Source organism: Lissotriton vulgaris, unplaced genomic scaffold (genome assembly GCF_964263255.1).
Source record: "Lissotriton vulgaris unplaced genomic scaffold, aLisVul1.2 SCAFFOLD_6992, whole genome shotgun sequence".
Lineage (NCBI taxonomy): Eukaryota > Metazoa > Chordata > Amphibia > Caudata > Salamandridae > Lissotriton > Lissotriton vulgaris.
The window spans coordinates 48,176-62,927 of record NW_028251092.1 but is presented as its reverse complement, the minus strand read 5'-3'; the positions used below and the strand labels follow the sequence as shown (position 1 = coordinate 62,927).

The 14,752-nt window shown below is 46.4% G+C and overlaps 1 protein-coding gene across 1 annotated transcript; it reads right to left on the bottom strand.

The window, feature by feature from the left end:
- Positions 1 to 12,700: 12,700 nt before the first annotated feature.
- On the bottom strand, positions 12,701 to 14,538 carry LOC147663032 (uncharacterized; the record flags this gene model as incomplete). The annotated part of the gene is made up of 2 exons (XM_086950717.1): positions 14,204 to 14,538; positions 12,701 to 13,452 (listed from the first exon to the last, which is right to left on the bottom strand). Coding segments are annotated over exons 1-2 (1,062 nt in total), but the record flags the coding sequence as incomplete, so codon positions are not given.
- Positions 14,539 to 14,752: the final 214 nt, after the last annotated feature.

Genomic DNA, 14,752 nt, shown 5'->3' with positions numbered 1-14,752 from the left:
ACCTGCCCCTGGACTCTGCCATCTGTGAGTCTGCCCTTCCAAGTGGGGCAACTCCAGTCCTGGAGCCTTGGAAGTGAGCCTAGGGTACTTGCCAGCCTCAATGGATCCAGCACAACCAACCCATCTCTCCTGCCGCACAGCACATCCCCGAGCAAAACCAAAGCATCGGTGCTGCTGCCGGGACCGAACCGTCACAAAGACTCATCCTCATCTTCGCCACAGGCCCTCACATCTCTCATTGACAAAAGATTCTATGAAGATTGCAGCCTCGCAGCTAATTGGAACTGCCTCATCACTCCGACTGTGCACGTCATCCTCGACCCAGGACTTCATATCACAAGGCCTCGTTGACAGGATCCTCTATGACAGCGCAGGACATTGCATTGCAGTCTCACTGCATCTCGGAACTGATGCATCGCTCCAGCTGTGCCACACATCTTCTACCCAGATCCTCGTGATACTTCACAACCCAGATCTAAGGCACTGAGTTCAGCAGGCCTAACTGGGTCTCTGTAGCCGGCCCACACTCTATCGTGGTCGGCCTGACCTTGTGACTTGGTCCCTGTTTGGTGTGACCAGATAACCATAGCTGCCGCTTTGTGCTATTTGGTGTTATTTTCACTAAAATCTTTCAAATCAAATATCTCCGGTTCTAAGGGTTGGATTTCTTTACAGTTTTCATACAGTTTAGAAATCTCCTTGCTGTTGGAAGAACATACACCGGATGTGATCTTCTTGACCAAAACTTGGTTGAGTCAAGACTCTCAACCGGATCTGGTACAGGCCATTATTCCTGGTTACCAGATAGTGTGGTTAGACCGACCTCAGGGTAAAGGTGGTGGGCTTGCAATCATTTATAAAGACAGCTATGTCTGCCGCTGCCTGATGGAGGAGATTGAGGATTGCGAAAGTTTGCCCTTCGTGATCGAGTTTTCCCCTAACACCAGTTTTACTGGTATTCTTATCTATCATCCCCCTGGATCCATTGGACAATTTCAAACATCTCTCCTGTAGGTGGTTTCCGATATGGCCACCTCTCCCTCAAATTTTACCTTACTTGGAGATTTTAATGTTCATTTTGATAATTTGTCGGATACCACGGCTCTAGAGATGATGTCGAGCTTAGCCGCCATTCAATTAGAGCAACTAGTCCCCTCTCCAACGCATGAAAAAGGCCATCTCTTAGATCCGATCTTCAGCAATTGCGATCAACTTAAAGTAGGCACTATCAGCTGCCTACCGTGGTCGGATCACTTTTTGATAGCCTTCTCTTGGACTACATATAAACCTTTACCGTCCATTTTCACGTCTCGGAAAATCCGAAATTGGTCCAAACTTTCTGAAGATAACTGGACGAAGGTCCTTAGTACCACCAGACCACTACTCTCTTATGACCCACCTGTAAATAAAAACAAATACAATACCTGGATCACCTCCTCTTTAGATTTGATTCTCCCTCTTCACTTATCTGGGTCAAAGAGACAGAACAAATCGGCACCGTGGTATACAGAAGAACTTAGGGATAGAAAGCGTTCCTGCAAAAGATTGGAGAGGAAATGGCGCATGACCTATGACTCTACTGATAAAGCCACTTACAGGGACGCCATTAGGAACTATAAATGTGCCATAAAAACCTCACAAGCAGCCTATTATAATGAGAAAATAAGATTGGCTAAATCTAAGCCGAAAGAAATATATCAAATAGTTAAATCTCTGACAAAACCCCCCCCACGGCAGATAACAGTAATTGCATCTCCAGATGCAACAAGTTGGTTGATTTTTTCTTTCATAAAGTCACTAAAATTTACCTTTCCTTTCCAGACCCAGTCACTGAACCACCCTCCCAATGCACCGATCCGGTCCTGGATACTGTAACTCCTTTTCAAAATAAACTAGACTCTTTCCCTCTGCTGAATCTGGAAACATTAGAGTCTCTAGCACAGCAGATAAAATCTGGCTCTCCGCGTGATCCCGCTCCTCCAGGCTCGCTGTTGCTGGCCAGCAAAACCATTCTCCCTACTCTCATGGAATTGTTGAACTCCTCCATTCTGAGTGGTATGGTACCTGTGGCATGAAAGCATGCAATGGTACGGGCCTTGCTGAAAAACCTGCCCTTGACCCAGCTAACCCTAGTAACTATCGCCCGAACTCTCTGCTCCCATGGGCAACTAAGATCTTGGAGAAGCACATTAACAACATTCTGATGAAGTTTCTCGAGGAAAACCATCTCCTCGATGCTTCCCAGACGGGCTTTCGCCCTAAACATGGGACAGAGACTGCTTTGTTAGCTGTGACTGAGGAGGTGAGGCGGATCTTGGAGGGTCAGTGGCAGTGATCCTCCTCGATCTGAGTGCCGCTTTTGATACGGTTCATCATAAAAATCCTGGTGAACCGTCTCGCCGACCTGGGTGTGTCCGGAGAAGCCCTGGCCTGGTTCAAGTCTTTCTTAACTGACAGAGCCTTCCAGGTCTTTGACGGCACACCGGTCTCGTCAAGTAGGCCTCTGGGGTGTGGAGTACCTCAGGGTTCGTCATTGAGCCCTACGCTCTTCAATGCATATATGAGACCGCTGGCTGGGATTGTTCGTCCGCATGGTATTAACATCATTTCCTATGCGGATGACACCCAGCTGGTGGTTTCCCTTGTGCAGAAGAGTGGCCTCTATTCACTGCCTAACTTAGCAGTGTGTTTGGAGGAGGTGAAGAGCTGGATGATGAGCTCCTGTTTGAAGCTCAATGACGACAAGACCGAACTCCTGCTCTTGGGCCCGGCAGCCCCTTCTACTTTGGGGCTGTTATGGCCCGTGAGCATGGGAGCGGTCCCTGCCCCCAGAGATAACATCAAAAGTCTGGGGGTATGGTTAGATAAGTCGTTGAGCTTCAATACACAGGCTACCAAGGTGGCGGCCACCTGCTTTGGCCTCCCCAGGGTGATCAAAAAAATCCTTCCCCTCCTTCCGTTTGAGGCCAAGCAGATAATTATACAGGGCCTTGTTCAATCCCGTCTGGATTTTAGCAACGCCCTGTATCTTGGAGCACTGGACTACACCCTACAAAAACTTCAGTGCACTCAAAATTGTGCAGCTCGCGCACTACTTGGAGTCCCACGAAGAACGTCAATAAAAGCTGGGCTAAGAATGTTACACTGGTTGCCAGTCAGGGACAGAGTAAAGTTTAAATCTCTGTGCATTGCTCATCAAGCATTCTGGAAAATGGGCCCAGAAATCAATCACTCTTTGATCTCCCCTTATCTGCCCAATAAAGCGCTTCGTTCTTCATCTGCATCTCTGGCCAAGATTCCCAGAATTCTTAGAGCCAGAGCAGGAGGCCGTTCCTTTTCTTATAATGTATCAAAGTTATGGAACACCCTCCCTTTGTACATTAGAATTAACTCTAATTTATCTAGCTTTCGTAAACAGCTTAAAACGTTTCTGTTCTAGTAATTAGAACCCTTTGTTCCTGTCCGATGGCACCTTTTCAAACTAATGGGTGTTTGATTGTCACTTGTGGTACTATTTTTCACTGTGATTCTTCCATCATGTTTTTAAACCAGTATATCACTTGACTGTTAAGGCGTCCAACAGTGATACGTCCTTTTTGGCTATTTGAGGTAACTTGTGCTTAAACCTTCATACCATTTTGTTCCACAAAAGGTATCCATGCTAAATGTGCGCTCTTTTTTCCAACATACCAGGGATTCTAAAGGTATGTAGGGTCTGCAGATTGCCTTGTAGCGAACAGAGAAAATAGAAAGAAAGTGTATGGTTCGCTTTTACTAAAAAAATGTCATTAACAAAAGGTTTGTTGTGCTAGGAATACAATCTTTCTAGCTTTCAGAGACAAGTAGAGGTGCATCAAAATATTTTATTTTACCACTGAGCCCACTCTTTCTAAACTTTGTGGTTTCAACCTACTTGCAGTTTGTGGTGGAAATATTTGTGAAGCCTATGGATGATCCTAAAAAGTTATACATTTCTGATAAGTAAAAGAAAAAATCTGAATGCAGGTGGTCATTTGTGTAAATTTTTGTATATCCCTCAAGGTTTTCCCAAAGAAACAAACTGCTGAAATAAAAAAAAAATTACTAGCAGAAAACAGTAATTTGTGACATTTTAATCTGTAATTATTTGTCACAATGGACACTGTACAAAAACAATATACCATTAGGTCAGATAGACCCTTCTGGGTGCAGGCATACACAGAGTTTGTATTATTTATTTATTTATTTTATTTATTTATAAAGTTTTATATAGCGCGGACAAGATCCCGAAGGATATCAGAGCGCTTTACAAATATAGGGAAAGGGAACTATCAGAACATGAATCAAACATGGATAGTAAAATAATCATAAGATCAAATAGTTCACACAGAACAATGCAATTATAAGTCCACAGTGGACAAGGAGGGGGCTATATGATGTCGCGTGGAGATATAAGGGTAGTAAGTGAATAATCATATACAGGAATAATAGTCAATACTATAGTAAAATCTAAACATGAATAATATGGGGCTTCTACTAAGCATTAAATCAAGTGGTGAATAACTAATAGAACATTTACAGAACTGGGTGAGCGCGGGATGGGCAAGACGATGTTACAAAAATGATTTAAGGAGAGCAAACACAATAATCATGTACAGGAATAATAATCACTACCAAATATTAATCATATATAGGAATGAATCATACTATACAATGTCCAATGCATTTCGGGCAGAAGATAAAGTACAAGAAAGGTATATATATTGTCCCTCCTATTAAGGTAAAAACTTCTTCATGAGGTTCTCCAAATAAAGCCCAGAGCAAACAACTGAGCTTGCGCCATACAATGAGTTTTCGTTGTGTAGGGACTGTACATCATTTCACATTGTTAAATATAGAGAATGGCAAACGGGTAGGAAGGAAACCTATGTATTTCTGAAATGTACACAAGATACTGAGTTTAGGAACAGTGATTATTTGTACACTTCTGAATTTGAGATAACCAATACTTCAGAGGGCATTCTGCAAAATGTCTTCTTTCTTGCGACGTGGCTTAAGTTTGGAAGTCACAAATAATGAAAGCTATACTATTCTGTGTATGCACATGTCTCCCAATAAAAATGGTACCCCACTTGTGTTGCTGGGCCTAGTGTCTGCAAGACCAAATGCCCCAAAATGCAACCTGGATACATCACAATTCACCCAGCAAATGTAACACTTTTTTTTTACAATTTAGGTACAAGTTAGAGATTTTGTCCCTAGCTCAGTCACCCCCCAGGAAAACCTACCTTACTAGGAAAAACTAGACACCAAGGGGAGTCCAGGGTGGTGTGACCTATGTGGTTCTATCTAGATTTTGTTACCCAGAAACCCTTGCAAAACTCAAAGTTTGGCTGAAATCACATTTCCTCATATTTTTGTGAGGGAAAGTTCCTGAAACTCCAGGGAACCAAAAATGTCCTACCACCTACTATTCCCACACATCGTCTGATCAAAATGGTACCCTACTTGTGTGGATGGGCGTAGTGCCAATGATGGGAAGGGACTCAAAACGCAAAATGGTCAGATCTCATGTGATGTCATATAATTCCGCTCTGCTCACAGTGGTTTGCAGATTTTTCCCCACTCTGCGCTCCACATAGAGTGTGGAGATAGGAAAAACTCTGTGGAGCGGAGTTTTTTCCTCACTCGCGCTCGCCAGCGTTAAGTTGGCAAGTGAGGAAAATCTTGTTCCAGACCACCTCCTTGTAATATTTCTCAACGCTGGCAGTCTCGGAGTGTCTCTACTGCTCAAGTTGCGAAACCTTACATTCGCGTTGAGGAAGCTGCTGTTCGAGAACATCTACTCAAACAGCAGAAAGAAGCAGCCCCCTCTTGTGCTGCGTGTGGTGCAGTTTGCAGGACAAACACCCAGAGTTGGAAAAATCAGTGTGAACGACACAACATAATGCACTTCGCCGCTTGCGGAACGCAGTGGAGTTTTTTGGTCACAAAGCGGAACTCTGCGAACCCCGCCCATGCCTACTCAAAACTGCCCTTTTTTCAATGTGGGTAGCTGTGGATTTTGGGCCTGGACTCGGCTGACACCATGGAAAGCTTACCAAACTTAAACATTAGATACCTGGAGAAGTCAAGGGTAGTGTGACTTGCATGGATCTCATAAGTTTTGTTTTACCAAGTAGCCCTTGCAAGCCTCTAACTCTGGATAAAAACACATTTTCATCACATTTTGTGAGGGAAGGTTCTAGAATCTGTAGGGATCCACAAGTTTCCTACTGCTCAATGTTCCCACGCGTCTCCTGATATAGACAGTACTCCACTTGTGTGGTTGGGCCTAACGCCCACAACAGAAAAGGTCCCAAAGTGCAACATGAACAGATCAAATATGTAACTCTAAAACAACCCCTTTTTTGCAATGTGGGTAGCTGTTGACTTTGGGCTTGGGCTCGGCTGCCACCCAAGGAAACCTATAAAACCCAGATATTTCTGAAAACTAAACACACATGGGAGTCCATGGTGGTGTGACTTGTGTGGACCTCACAAGGGTTTTTTACCCAGAGACCCTTGCACACTTCAAACATAGGCTAAAAGCACATATTTTATACACATATTTGCCAGGGAAAGTTCCAGTATATGCGAAGATCCCCAAATTCCCTACCATCAAGCATTTCCACGTCTCCTGATAAAAATAGCACCCGCTTGTGTGGGTGGGCCTAGCACCTGCAACAGTAAAGGGCACAAAATGCAATGTTTAGACATCAACATATCCTATAACAAAAAATTACCTGATTTGGCAATTGGGTAGTAGTGATATTTGGGCCTGGGCTTGGCCGCCACTTAGGGAAACAGAGGGAAAACTAACCTCACTCATTTTTGCAAACTAGATACACCGATTTCAGGCGACTACACAGTGAATTCTAAAACCACAGCTTTTAAACTACTAACCTGAATTCACATCCCTGATGTAATTAATGCTTTACTGCTTGATAAATTCATTCATTGTTCCAAGCACCCAATCACATCCCCCAGGCTTCAGTTTATTTTATTCACACTATATTTCAATACAATTCCCACTGGAAATTACACCTGTAAATGCTGCAGGTACTTAAAGGCTTTCTTTTCCACCTCATCTCTGCTGCTGTACTTAGTGTATTTTACATGGTTCCCTGGGAGCACCGCTTACATGCAGGGTGTTTGTTTATTTATCATGGTTTTATTTCATTCTCAGCATATTACATTTCAACTCTGGAACTTCTCAAGTGTAATTTTCATTTCCCATTGCTAATCCGTCACTTGCGAATCCCTGTAAAATGGTTTTATCCTTTCTCTCACCTCGCATCCCGCTTTTAAATTTTGTTCATCCAATGTTTACACTCTACAAGCCTGTTCTCAGTTTCCTGTGACGTATATCATTTACATCCCTTTTAAAAATTAGTTAATCCCATTAGGTAGTTAAGTTACCTAGATGAAAGCCTAAACATGTTCAGTTGTATTTGTCCTTCAATATTATAAAATACTGCTGCACAATGTGCACTAACATTTATAAGCCACATTACTGACAACATTATTTCTCCTATATACTAATTAATTGCTAAATTATAAAAAAAAAATACAACTTTTCATGGAAAAGAGCAGGTGAAACGAAATGGTAAAGTTGATTAGAAAGGGCCTCATTACAAATGAAAAAATATATTGTAACACATATCTTTAATTACTGATAAGAAATATGTGTGATATTAACGAATCATTTAGAGTTTTGACTTATAGGATGGGAAATGACACGGTAATTGGTGCTTGAACTTTGATTTTGGCATGCTTTTCCCATATTCCACCACTTTTCCCCACATATATTCTGCCTGGTTTTTACTAGTGAAATGTGTGTGGAGAAATGCGAAGGCGCAGTGTAATCCTGATTCGACTAAAACTCACATATGCATCTGAATATGGATTACCTCTAAAGGTTTAATGAGTGTATGACCAGGAATTGTCTCTGATAAAAAAGATTCCTCTGGGAAAAGCAATTCTTTCACACAGTCAATCCACACTGCCCTTTGGGCCATGGAGACACTAAAAATATTTGAAGAACGTGTGGGTGTCAAAACTAAAGGGCCGATTACGATGCTGTAGTAAACAGCTCCGACCCTTGATCGTAGCTGTTCCTACGGTATTGTAATCAGCTGTTCTGATTCATTCCGACCGACCCATTTGGATGGAGTCAGTTGGAAAGGAATCCAAACTGGATTTCCGAATGGCTTCTGACGGGCTCGAAGAGCCCATCTGCCATTAGGAAAGCCTCCAGTAATCCCAAGGGTGGCTCTTTCCACCCGAGGAATTACAATGTCGGATTCCGACAGCCTTTCTGTCCCGGCCTTTCCGACACAGAAAGACTGTCAGGAATGTTGACTTTGAGGGCTCCCAGAAGGGCCCGATGGGTGCACGGCCTCTGGTTGGAATCCAAGGGGCACCCATGGTGCCCCCCCGTTGATCACCTTGAGGTGCCTGCCACGGGGTGTAAGGATGAACTGCACCTCTTCTCTTTACAATGAGAGCATGCATTCCAGTCGGAATGCATGCTCCTTTTTATAAAGGATAGGAGTGTGACCGAACAGTGCTCGGTCACATCTTAATAGCTGGGTTGGGAACACCAACAGGAGATCGGTCGGTCCCAGCACTGAATCGCTGTCCGACATCGAAATCGGACCCTAAGTTGTAACTCTCTAGCTCTTAGCATCAGTCCATAATCTTAAAACGTAAGTCAATAGTCCTAAGATTGTCACAATTCATTTACCAAATGAATGCAGATACATTTTGAACGGGGTGCAGATGCTAAAGGCATGATTTATAGTACAGTGGTAAATAGAAATCCCCCAATTTCTAGAGAAAAATGTTAAATTAAAATACAATCTGCTATTGAAATTTCTTACATCATCCTGTACCCATCGTCGATTAAATTCTATTGGTGAATTCTACTCAGATTTAACACATTAGCATTATCAATTCTAAATCAGTCTTCAAATCACAGCAATAATGTGTGGATTCCAATTGTGTATAACAGTAACAGAGATGAGTTCTTCTTTGAGTCTGATTTCAAAGCTCTCTGAACATAGATGTCACAAAGGTCCAAAGTGCAAGGCATGTAAAAGATCTATGAAATCAGACAGGCAACATACCTTCTTGGCCCCAAAAATACTAATCAGATCTACAGTGAACTACCTTGTTCAGTTGAAAACTAGGGTACGGCTCATGAAAAAAAACATGATGTCCAAATTTTCTTTTCGCCGAAGGGAAATATGATTAGAAAGGCTATATACTCACATTAAAGGGATATTTGGGGGCTCAAGAACCAGGAACCACCCGGACGATAGTGCATAATTCTTGACTCTGTTAGAAATTCAAATCTTGTGAGAGGTCAGGCTGTCTCAGGACTTTAGTAATAGTGCTCTAAAACCTACACTGGTAAACCTGGGAATGCATCAAAATGCTATAACTCCCTAGGGGACACATAACAAGGAGAAATATCTGTATTTCACTTCGTTTTTTCCTTGTTCCATATGTGCTTCATTTTGACTTCCAATCAGAGGCCAAGTTTGAAGGTACAAACTTTGACCAGGATGGCTTGTTTGATGCATCGGAACTCCACTCCATGGTGGTTGGCGTGAAATCACTCATATCTGTTGTTTTCAATCGTGCTTTATTTTTTTTTAATGCGCTTAGTTGTCTAAAACATTAAAAAACAAGAATTTGCAATGCAATAGGTCTCGCATTTGTTAGAGATGTTGGTGTTGAAAATAATGTTTTTTACTTTTGTTTTTTTATTTGTAGTGAAGGTATTATATTTGCATAGCACTATTGACTTTGGATTAAAAAATCAAAAGTAAAAAACATTGGGGTCCATTAGGATAGCGGGCGGTGGCACTACCGAAACGATGGCGGGGCGGAAAAACAGCTTTTTCCGCCCGCTAGCAGTGGAAATCACGTCCGCCACATTAGGATATGTAAACACAGGTCATTTCCCGTCCGCCGCGGAGCGCCTCGCTCCGCCATCAAGGTGCGCCCGCCACCGCGGCGGCTGCAGCCAATCGAGACCCTCCGCCGCGGTCGATGACGTCCGCCCCGCTCGACAAATTAGGATGGGCCAAACAAGCTGACGCACCGCACCGGAGACACCGCACAGCTCTAGCAGGCGGAAAGTCTACAGCGGAGCACGCACGCCGAGATCCGACATGAACCCCATGGACCCAGCCCTCCACATGCATCCGGTCATGTACCTGCTGCAACACTATCGCCAGATGGGCCGCCGCGGACGCCGCCGCAGGTACGTCACTACACATATACACCACACAACACACATGCCGACACAGGTCCCAAGCACAACACTGGCATCCTGCTGGGGGGCACAACACATCCACATGGGCACCCACACATCACCCACCTCAGAACAAGGCACCCCACGGCATCCGGAACACACAACGTCGGCCAACCTGCAGCAACGTCACGGTCACGGACACGTCACCGCCGCGGTCAACACATGCGCACAATGCAGAAGGCAGGGCAACACCAAGGCATGGACACATTCCAAACATCACAGCGACACACCACCCCGACCAACACTGCACACCACCCGAAGTAGTCACAGGCCAGGTGCCAATCCTGTGCACCCCTTTGCACATCAACAAGCACTGTAACAACAAGCACAATACACACACACTGCGACACACAACCAGGGACAAAGGCACAGCAGGATTGCCTGACAACGGACACACAACACCAGTGCACTCCCCACAGCCCACACAATTGTATACAAACATCCACACAGGGCAAGACAAAACATACAACAGGCATACAACTCCTGCCTGACACATGTGTGTCTCACACCATACAGGGGCACACATACATACACTACAAACTAACACCCTTCACACTGCACACCTCTGCCACACACATGCCATGTAAGCCATGCCACCAGGACCAAGGGCCAACACAAGACGACCATACACATACACGCCAGGGCACACAGAATGGGAAACACACACCTCATCACATCATAAACATCTACTACACCACAGCACAGCTGCACACCCTGTGCTGCCAGTGTCCCCCAAGGTGACCTGTGAACAGTGTATGCAGCAATAGCAATTCACCCACACGAAAACTGCATGGCCTGCCAAATAACCATCACAGAGTACAACATCAGCAGGGCCACAATGGACTGAAGAACCTGTCCCCCTGTCTAAAAATCATATGGCCACATACAACCTTGCAATGGTGATGTACAAAATAGACCATGGAACTCAGTCAAACAAGAAAATGACTTTAATCAGTAAGGAGACAGAGAAAACACACCATAATGTACTGTATTTATTCACATATTGCACAGATGTAGCTACACAACATAAGTAGACAACAGCAACTCTCAAAATCATGTGCAAATGCCATAGACTATGCACTGGTGAATCACAATCGGGAAGTGCAAAGTCCTTGGCAGGGCAGGGTACAGCACATCAGAGCAACAGGCCCAGAGTCCTTGGCAGGGGAGAGCACATCAGAGCAACAGGCCCAGAGTCCTTGGCAGGGCAGGGTACAGCACATCAGAGCAACAGGCCCAGAGTCCCTGGCAGGGGAGAGCACATCAGAGCAACAGGCCCAGTGTCCTTGGCAGGGCAGGGTACAGCACATCAGAGCAACAGGCCCAGAGTCCTTGGCAGGGGAGAGCACATCAGAGCAACAGGCCCAGAGTCCTTGGCAGGGCAGGGTACAGCACATCAGAGCAACAGGCCCAGAGTCCCTGGCAGGGGAGAGCACATCAGAGCAACAGGCCCAGTGTCCTTGGCAGGGCAGGGTACAGCACATCAGAGCAACAGGCCCAGGAACACACCCACATCGCTAACAATGGTGTACTGTAGCACACCTATGTGTGGCACAGGCGTCTGAGGGTGTTGACAACTCACTCCTGGCTGTCATGTGGAGTGGAACCTGGCTGTGTGTCAGGGACTGCAGGTCGACTTGACTGGTGTGACAGAGGGACATGTGGTGTGGCTATAACAGAGGGCCTGCAAGGTGGAGGGCTGTGCGGACCAGGTGGCACCGTGGCACGTGGAGGTGGAGTCATGCACGCCCTTGACACAGTGTGGGTGGGAGAGGTTGGAGGGGTGCCCTTCCACTTCTTTGGAATATGAATTTGCTTCCCTGTCATGGGGTTGATGGGAAGTGGCGTTGACACCACCTGCACACCCCCCAACTATTCCACTTCAGGGGCAGACACTGCCACTCCCTCTGGAGAAGTGCTTGATCCTGCAGTACGCTTGTGCTGGCTACGCCTCCGGACCACTTTAGCCTCTCTGGAAGGTGTACCCCCCACAGTGACCACCTTCCCACTTACCCCAGGGATGGCCACTACACTGCCCTCCTGTCCCTTCTTGCCAGGGATGGCCACTACACTGCCCTCCTGTCCCTTCTTGCCAGGGATGGCCACTACACTGCCCTTCTTTGCCACAATGACTGGGCTGGTCACAACAGGGCTTCCCTCCACCTGCCTCGATGTACTTTGTTCTGGGGTTGATGTGGTAGGTGGGTGTGTCCCTGTGTTCACCCCAGGTGTAGTCATGACATCCCACACATCCTCTGTGGGCATAGCAGAGTCAATATCTGGTGATGGCTCAGCAGCATGTGAGCCTGATGTCTGACACAATGTTCTTCTGGCCTTGCTCTTCTGTGACTTCACCTTGTCTGTGCATATTGGGGGGTCCCTGCCCTTCTTTGGGGATGGAGTCTGTGGACGGGATTGTTTGCTTTGGGTCTGAGCTGTGCTCCTAGTGTTGTAACGTTTACTTGATGTATGTCCCAAGTGCTCACTGTCATCTGATGTGGCCACTGACTGGGTGGACGTCACAGGCACCTGAGCTGCAAAGGGGGCATGTTGGAGGGCTGACGTCACTGTACCTGACAATGACAGGAGTGTACGATGTAGGCCACCCACGTCAGAGTGTATGCCCTCCATGAATGCCAGAACCTGCCCTATTTTGTAATCGTGGGCACTGAAGGCATTCAGCAGGGCGGTCTGGCCCACGCAAAGTTGCCGCAGGAGCTCTACGCACTCTGCACTGAGGGCAGCAGGGGGGACAGGTGCAGGTGCTGCGGTGCCATGTGTGAATGTCACACGTCCCCTCTTAGTGACACGGATACGGCCAGCCCCAGAGGAAGTGGATGGGAGGGTGGGCAGTGGCCGTTGGTAGTCAGATGCAGCAGCAGAGTCCCCATCCCCTGTGGCTGCTAACAGGGACTCATCCCCCCTGCCATCAGATGAAGTGGTACTCTGTGTCTCAGCCACAGATTCCTCATGCATACTCCTGTCACCCTCAGTAGCGCTGGTGTGGTCAGTGTCACTTTGCTCCGTCTCACCCTGCTCTGCTGCCGCTGTCGTGCTGGTCTCCCCACCACTTTCAGGATCATGTTCCGCCGTGGTGTCTTCCGAATCTGCATTAGTGACAGAAACATGGTTGTATAAGTGTCATAGTCTGGTCACACGATATCAGAGCAATGCAGCACATGAGAGGCCTAGAGCTACATGGTAACCACCACACCCTCAAATCATTGTGCTGCTACACATCAGTTACACCACAACTGAGCCTGTCATGCGGACAAACAGGCAGGAGTGGACCAATGTCGATGACACACAGCACTACACCCTGCCCATGGATGGTGTTCCCCTAGCCCACATGGACCTGCCCCACGGACATGATGTCGCCACAACTAACATCACCACTTCCAGAGCCTAAAGGGATCCAGAGGGGAATACACACACCTGTTTTGTCTACACATGCCACATTGTCAAATAGGCCATTACAATCACCATGTGCCAATGTGGGTTCACATTGTTGTCAGATGTGTGGGCCACTACCATGCAGGTGCATGCAAAGTAGACTGACATGGTGTAACACTCATTAAGTGGACACAGCTGTACAGCATAATAGGGACTACACCCACCATCACAAAGAAGAGTGACCATGTGGACAACAAAATATATGTCAAGGACTGAAAACTGCAGCCAGGAGCTGCAGAGTAAGGCCATGGTGGGCCAATGCCTCATACAGACACACATCACAGTTGCCACTCACATCACATATCACAGCATGGCAGCACACGCACATCACATGTGTCACCGCAGACACAGGCACTCTACACATGCATCCACTCCCAGACAAACTCTCCCTCCCCGGATACTCACCATCGCTGTCTTGCTGCTGAAGCCCCTTCAGACGTGCATCCAGGTCTGGATAGGTCACTGCCAGTATGCGTGCCATCAGCGGAGTCATGGTGCGGCGTGCCACACGCCCTGTGCGTGGTACCATCCCCAACTTCATCTCTGCCACTTGCTTAGCCAGCCGGCTGATGTCGTCCCACCTCTTGTGACAGTGTGTGTGTCGTCTGTTTGATACCCCCAGGGCTCGCACCTTTGCTGCTATGGCCCTCCAGACAGCCTTACGTTGGTGTACTTTGAGCTGCAGGTATGAGAGTAAAGAAGGACTAATGAACATTTACACATTGTCATATGTCAGCATCTATCAGTACAGCAGCCAGACACTGAATCTGGACGCACAGTGACCCCCCTCCCTCCAGAACTGGGGGTACCCTCACAAGGCCACTCTGCATGGCATAAACATTAGTGAATGCATGCACACATTGAGCTTCGTAGTCTCCATGATTATCACACTGAAGAATGATGATTCAACACAAATGCATCGACAGCACTGTGTAAATCATAAATTGTACAGGG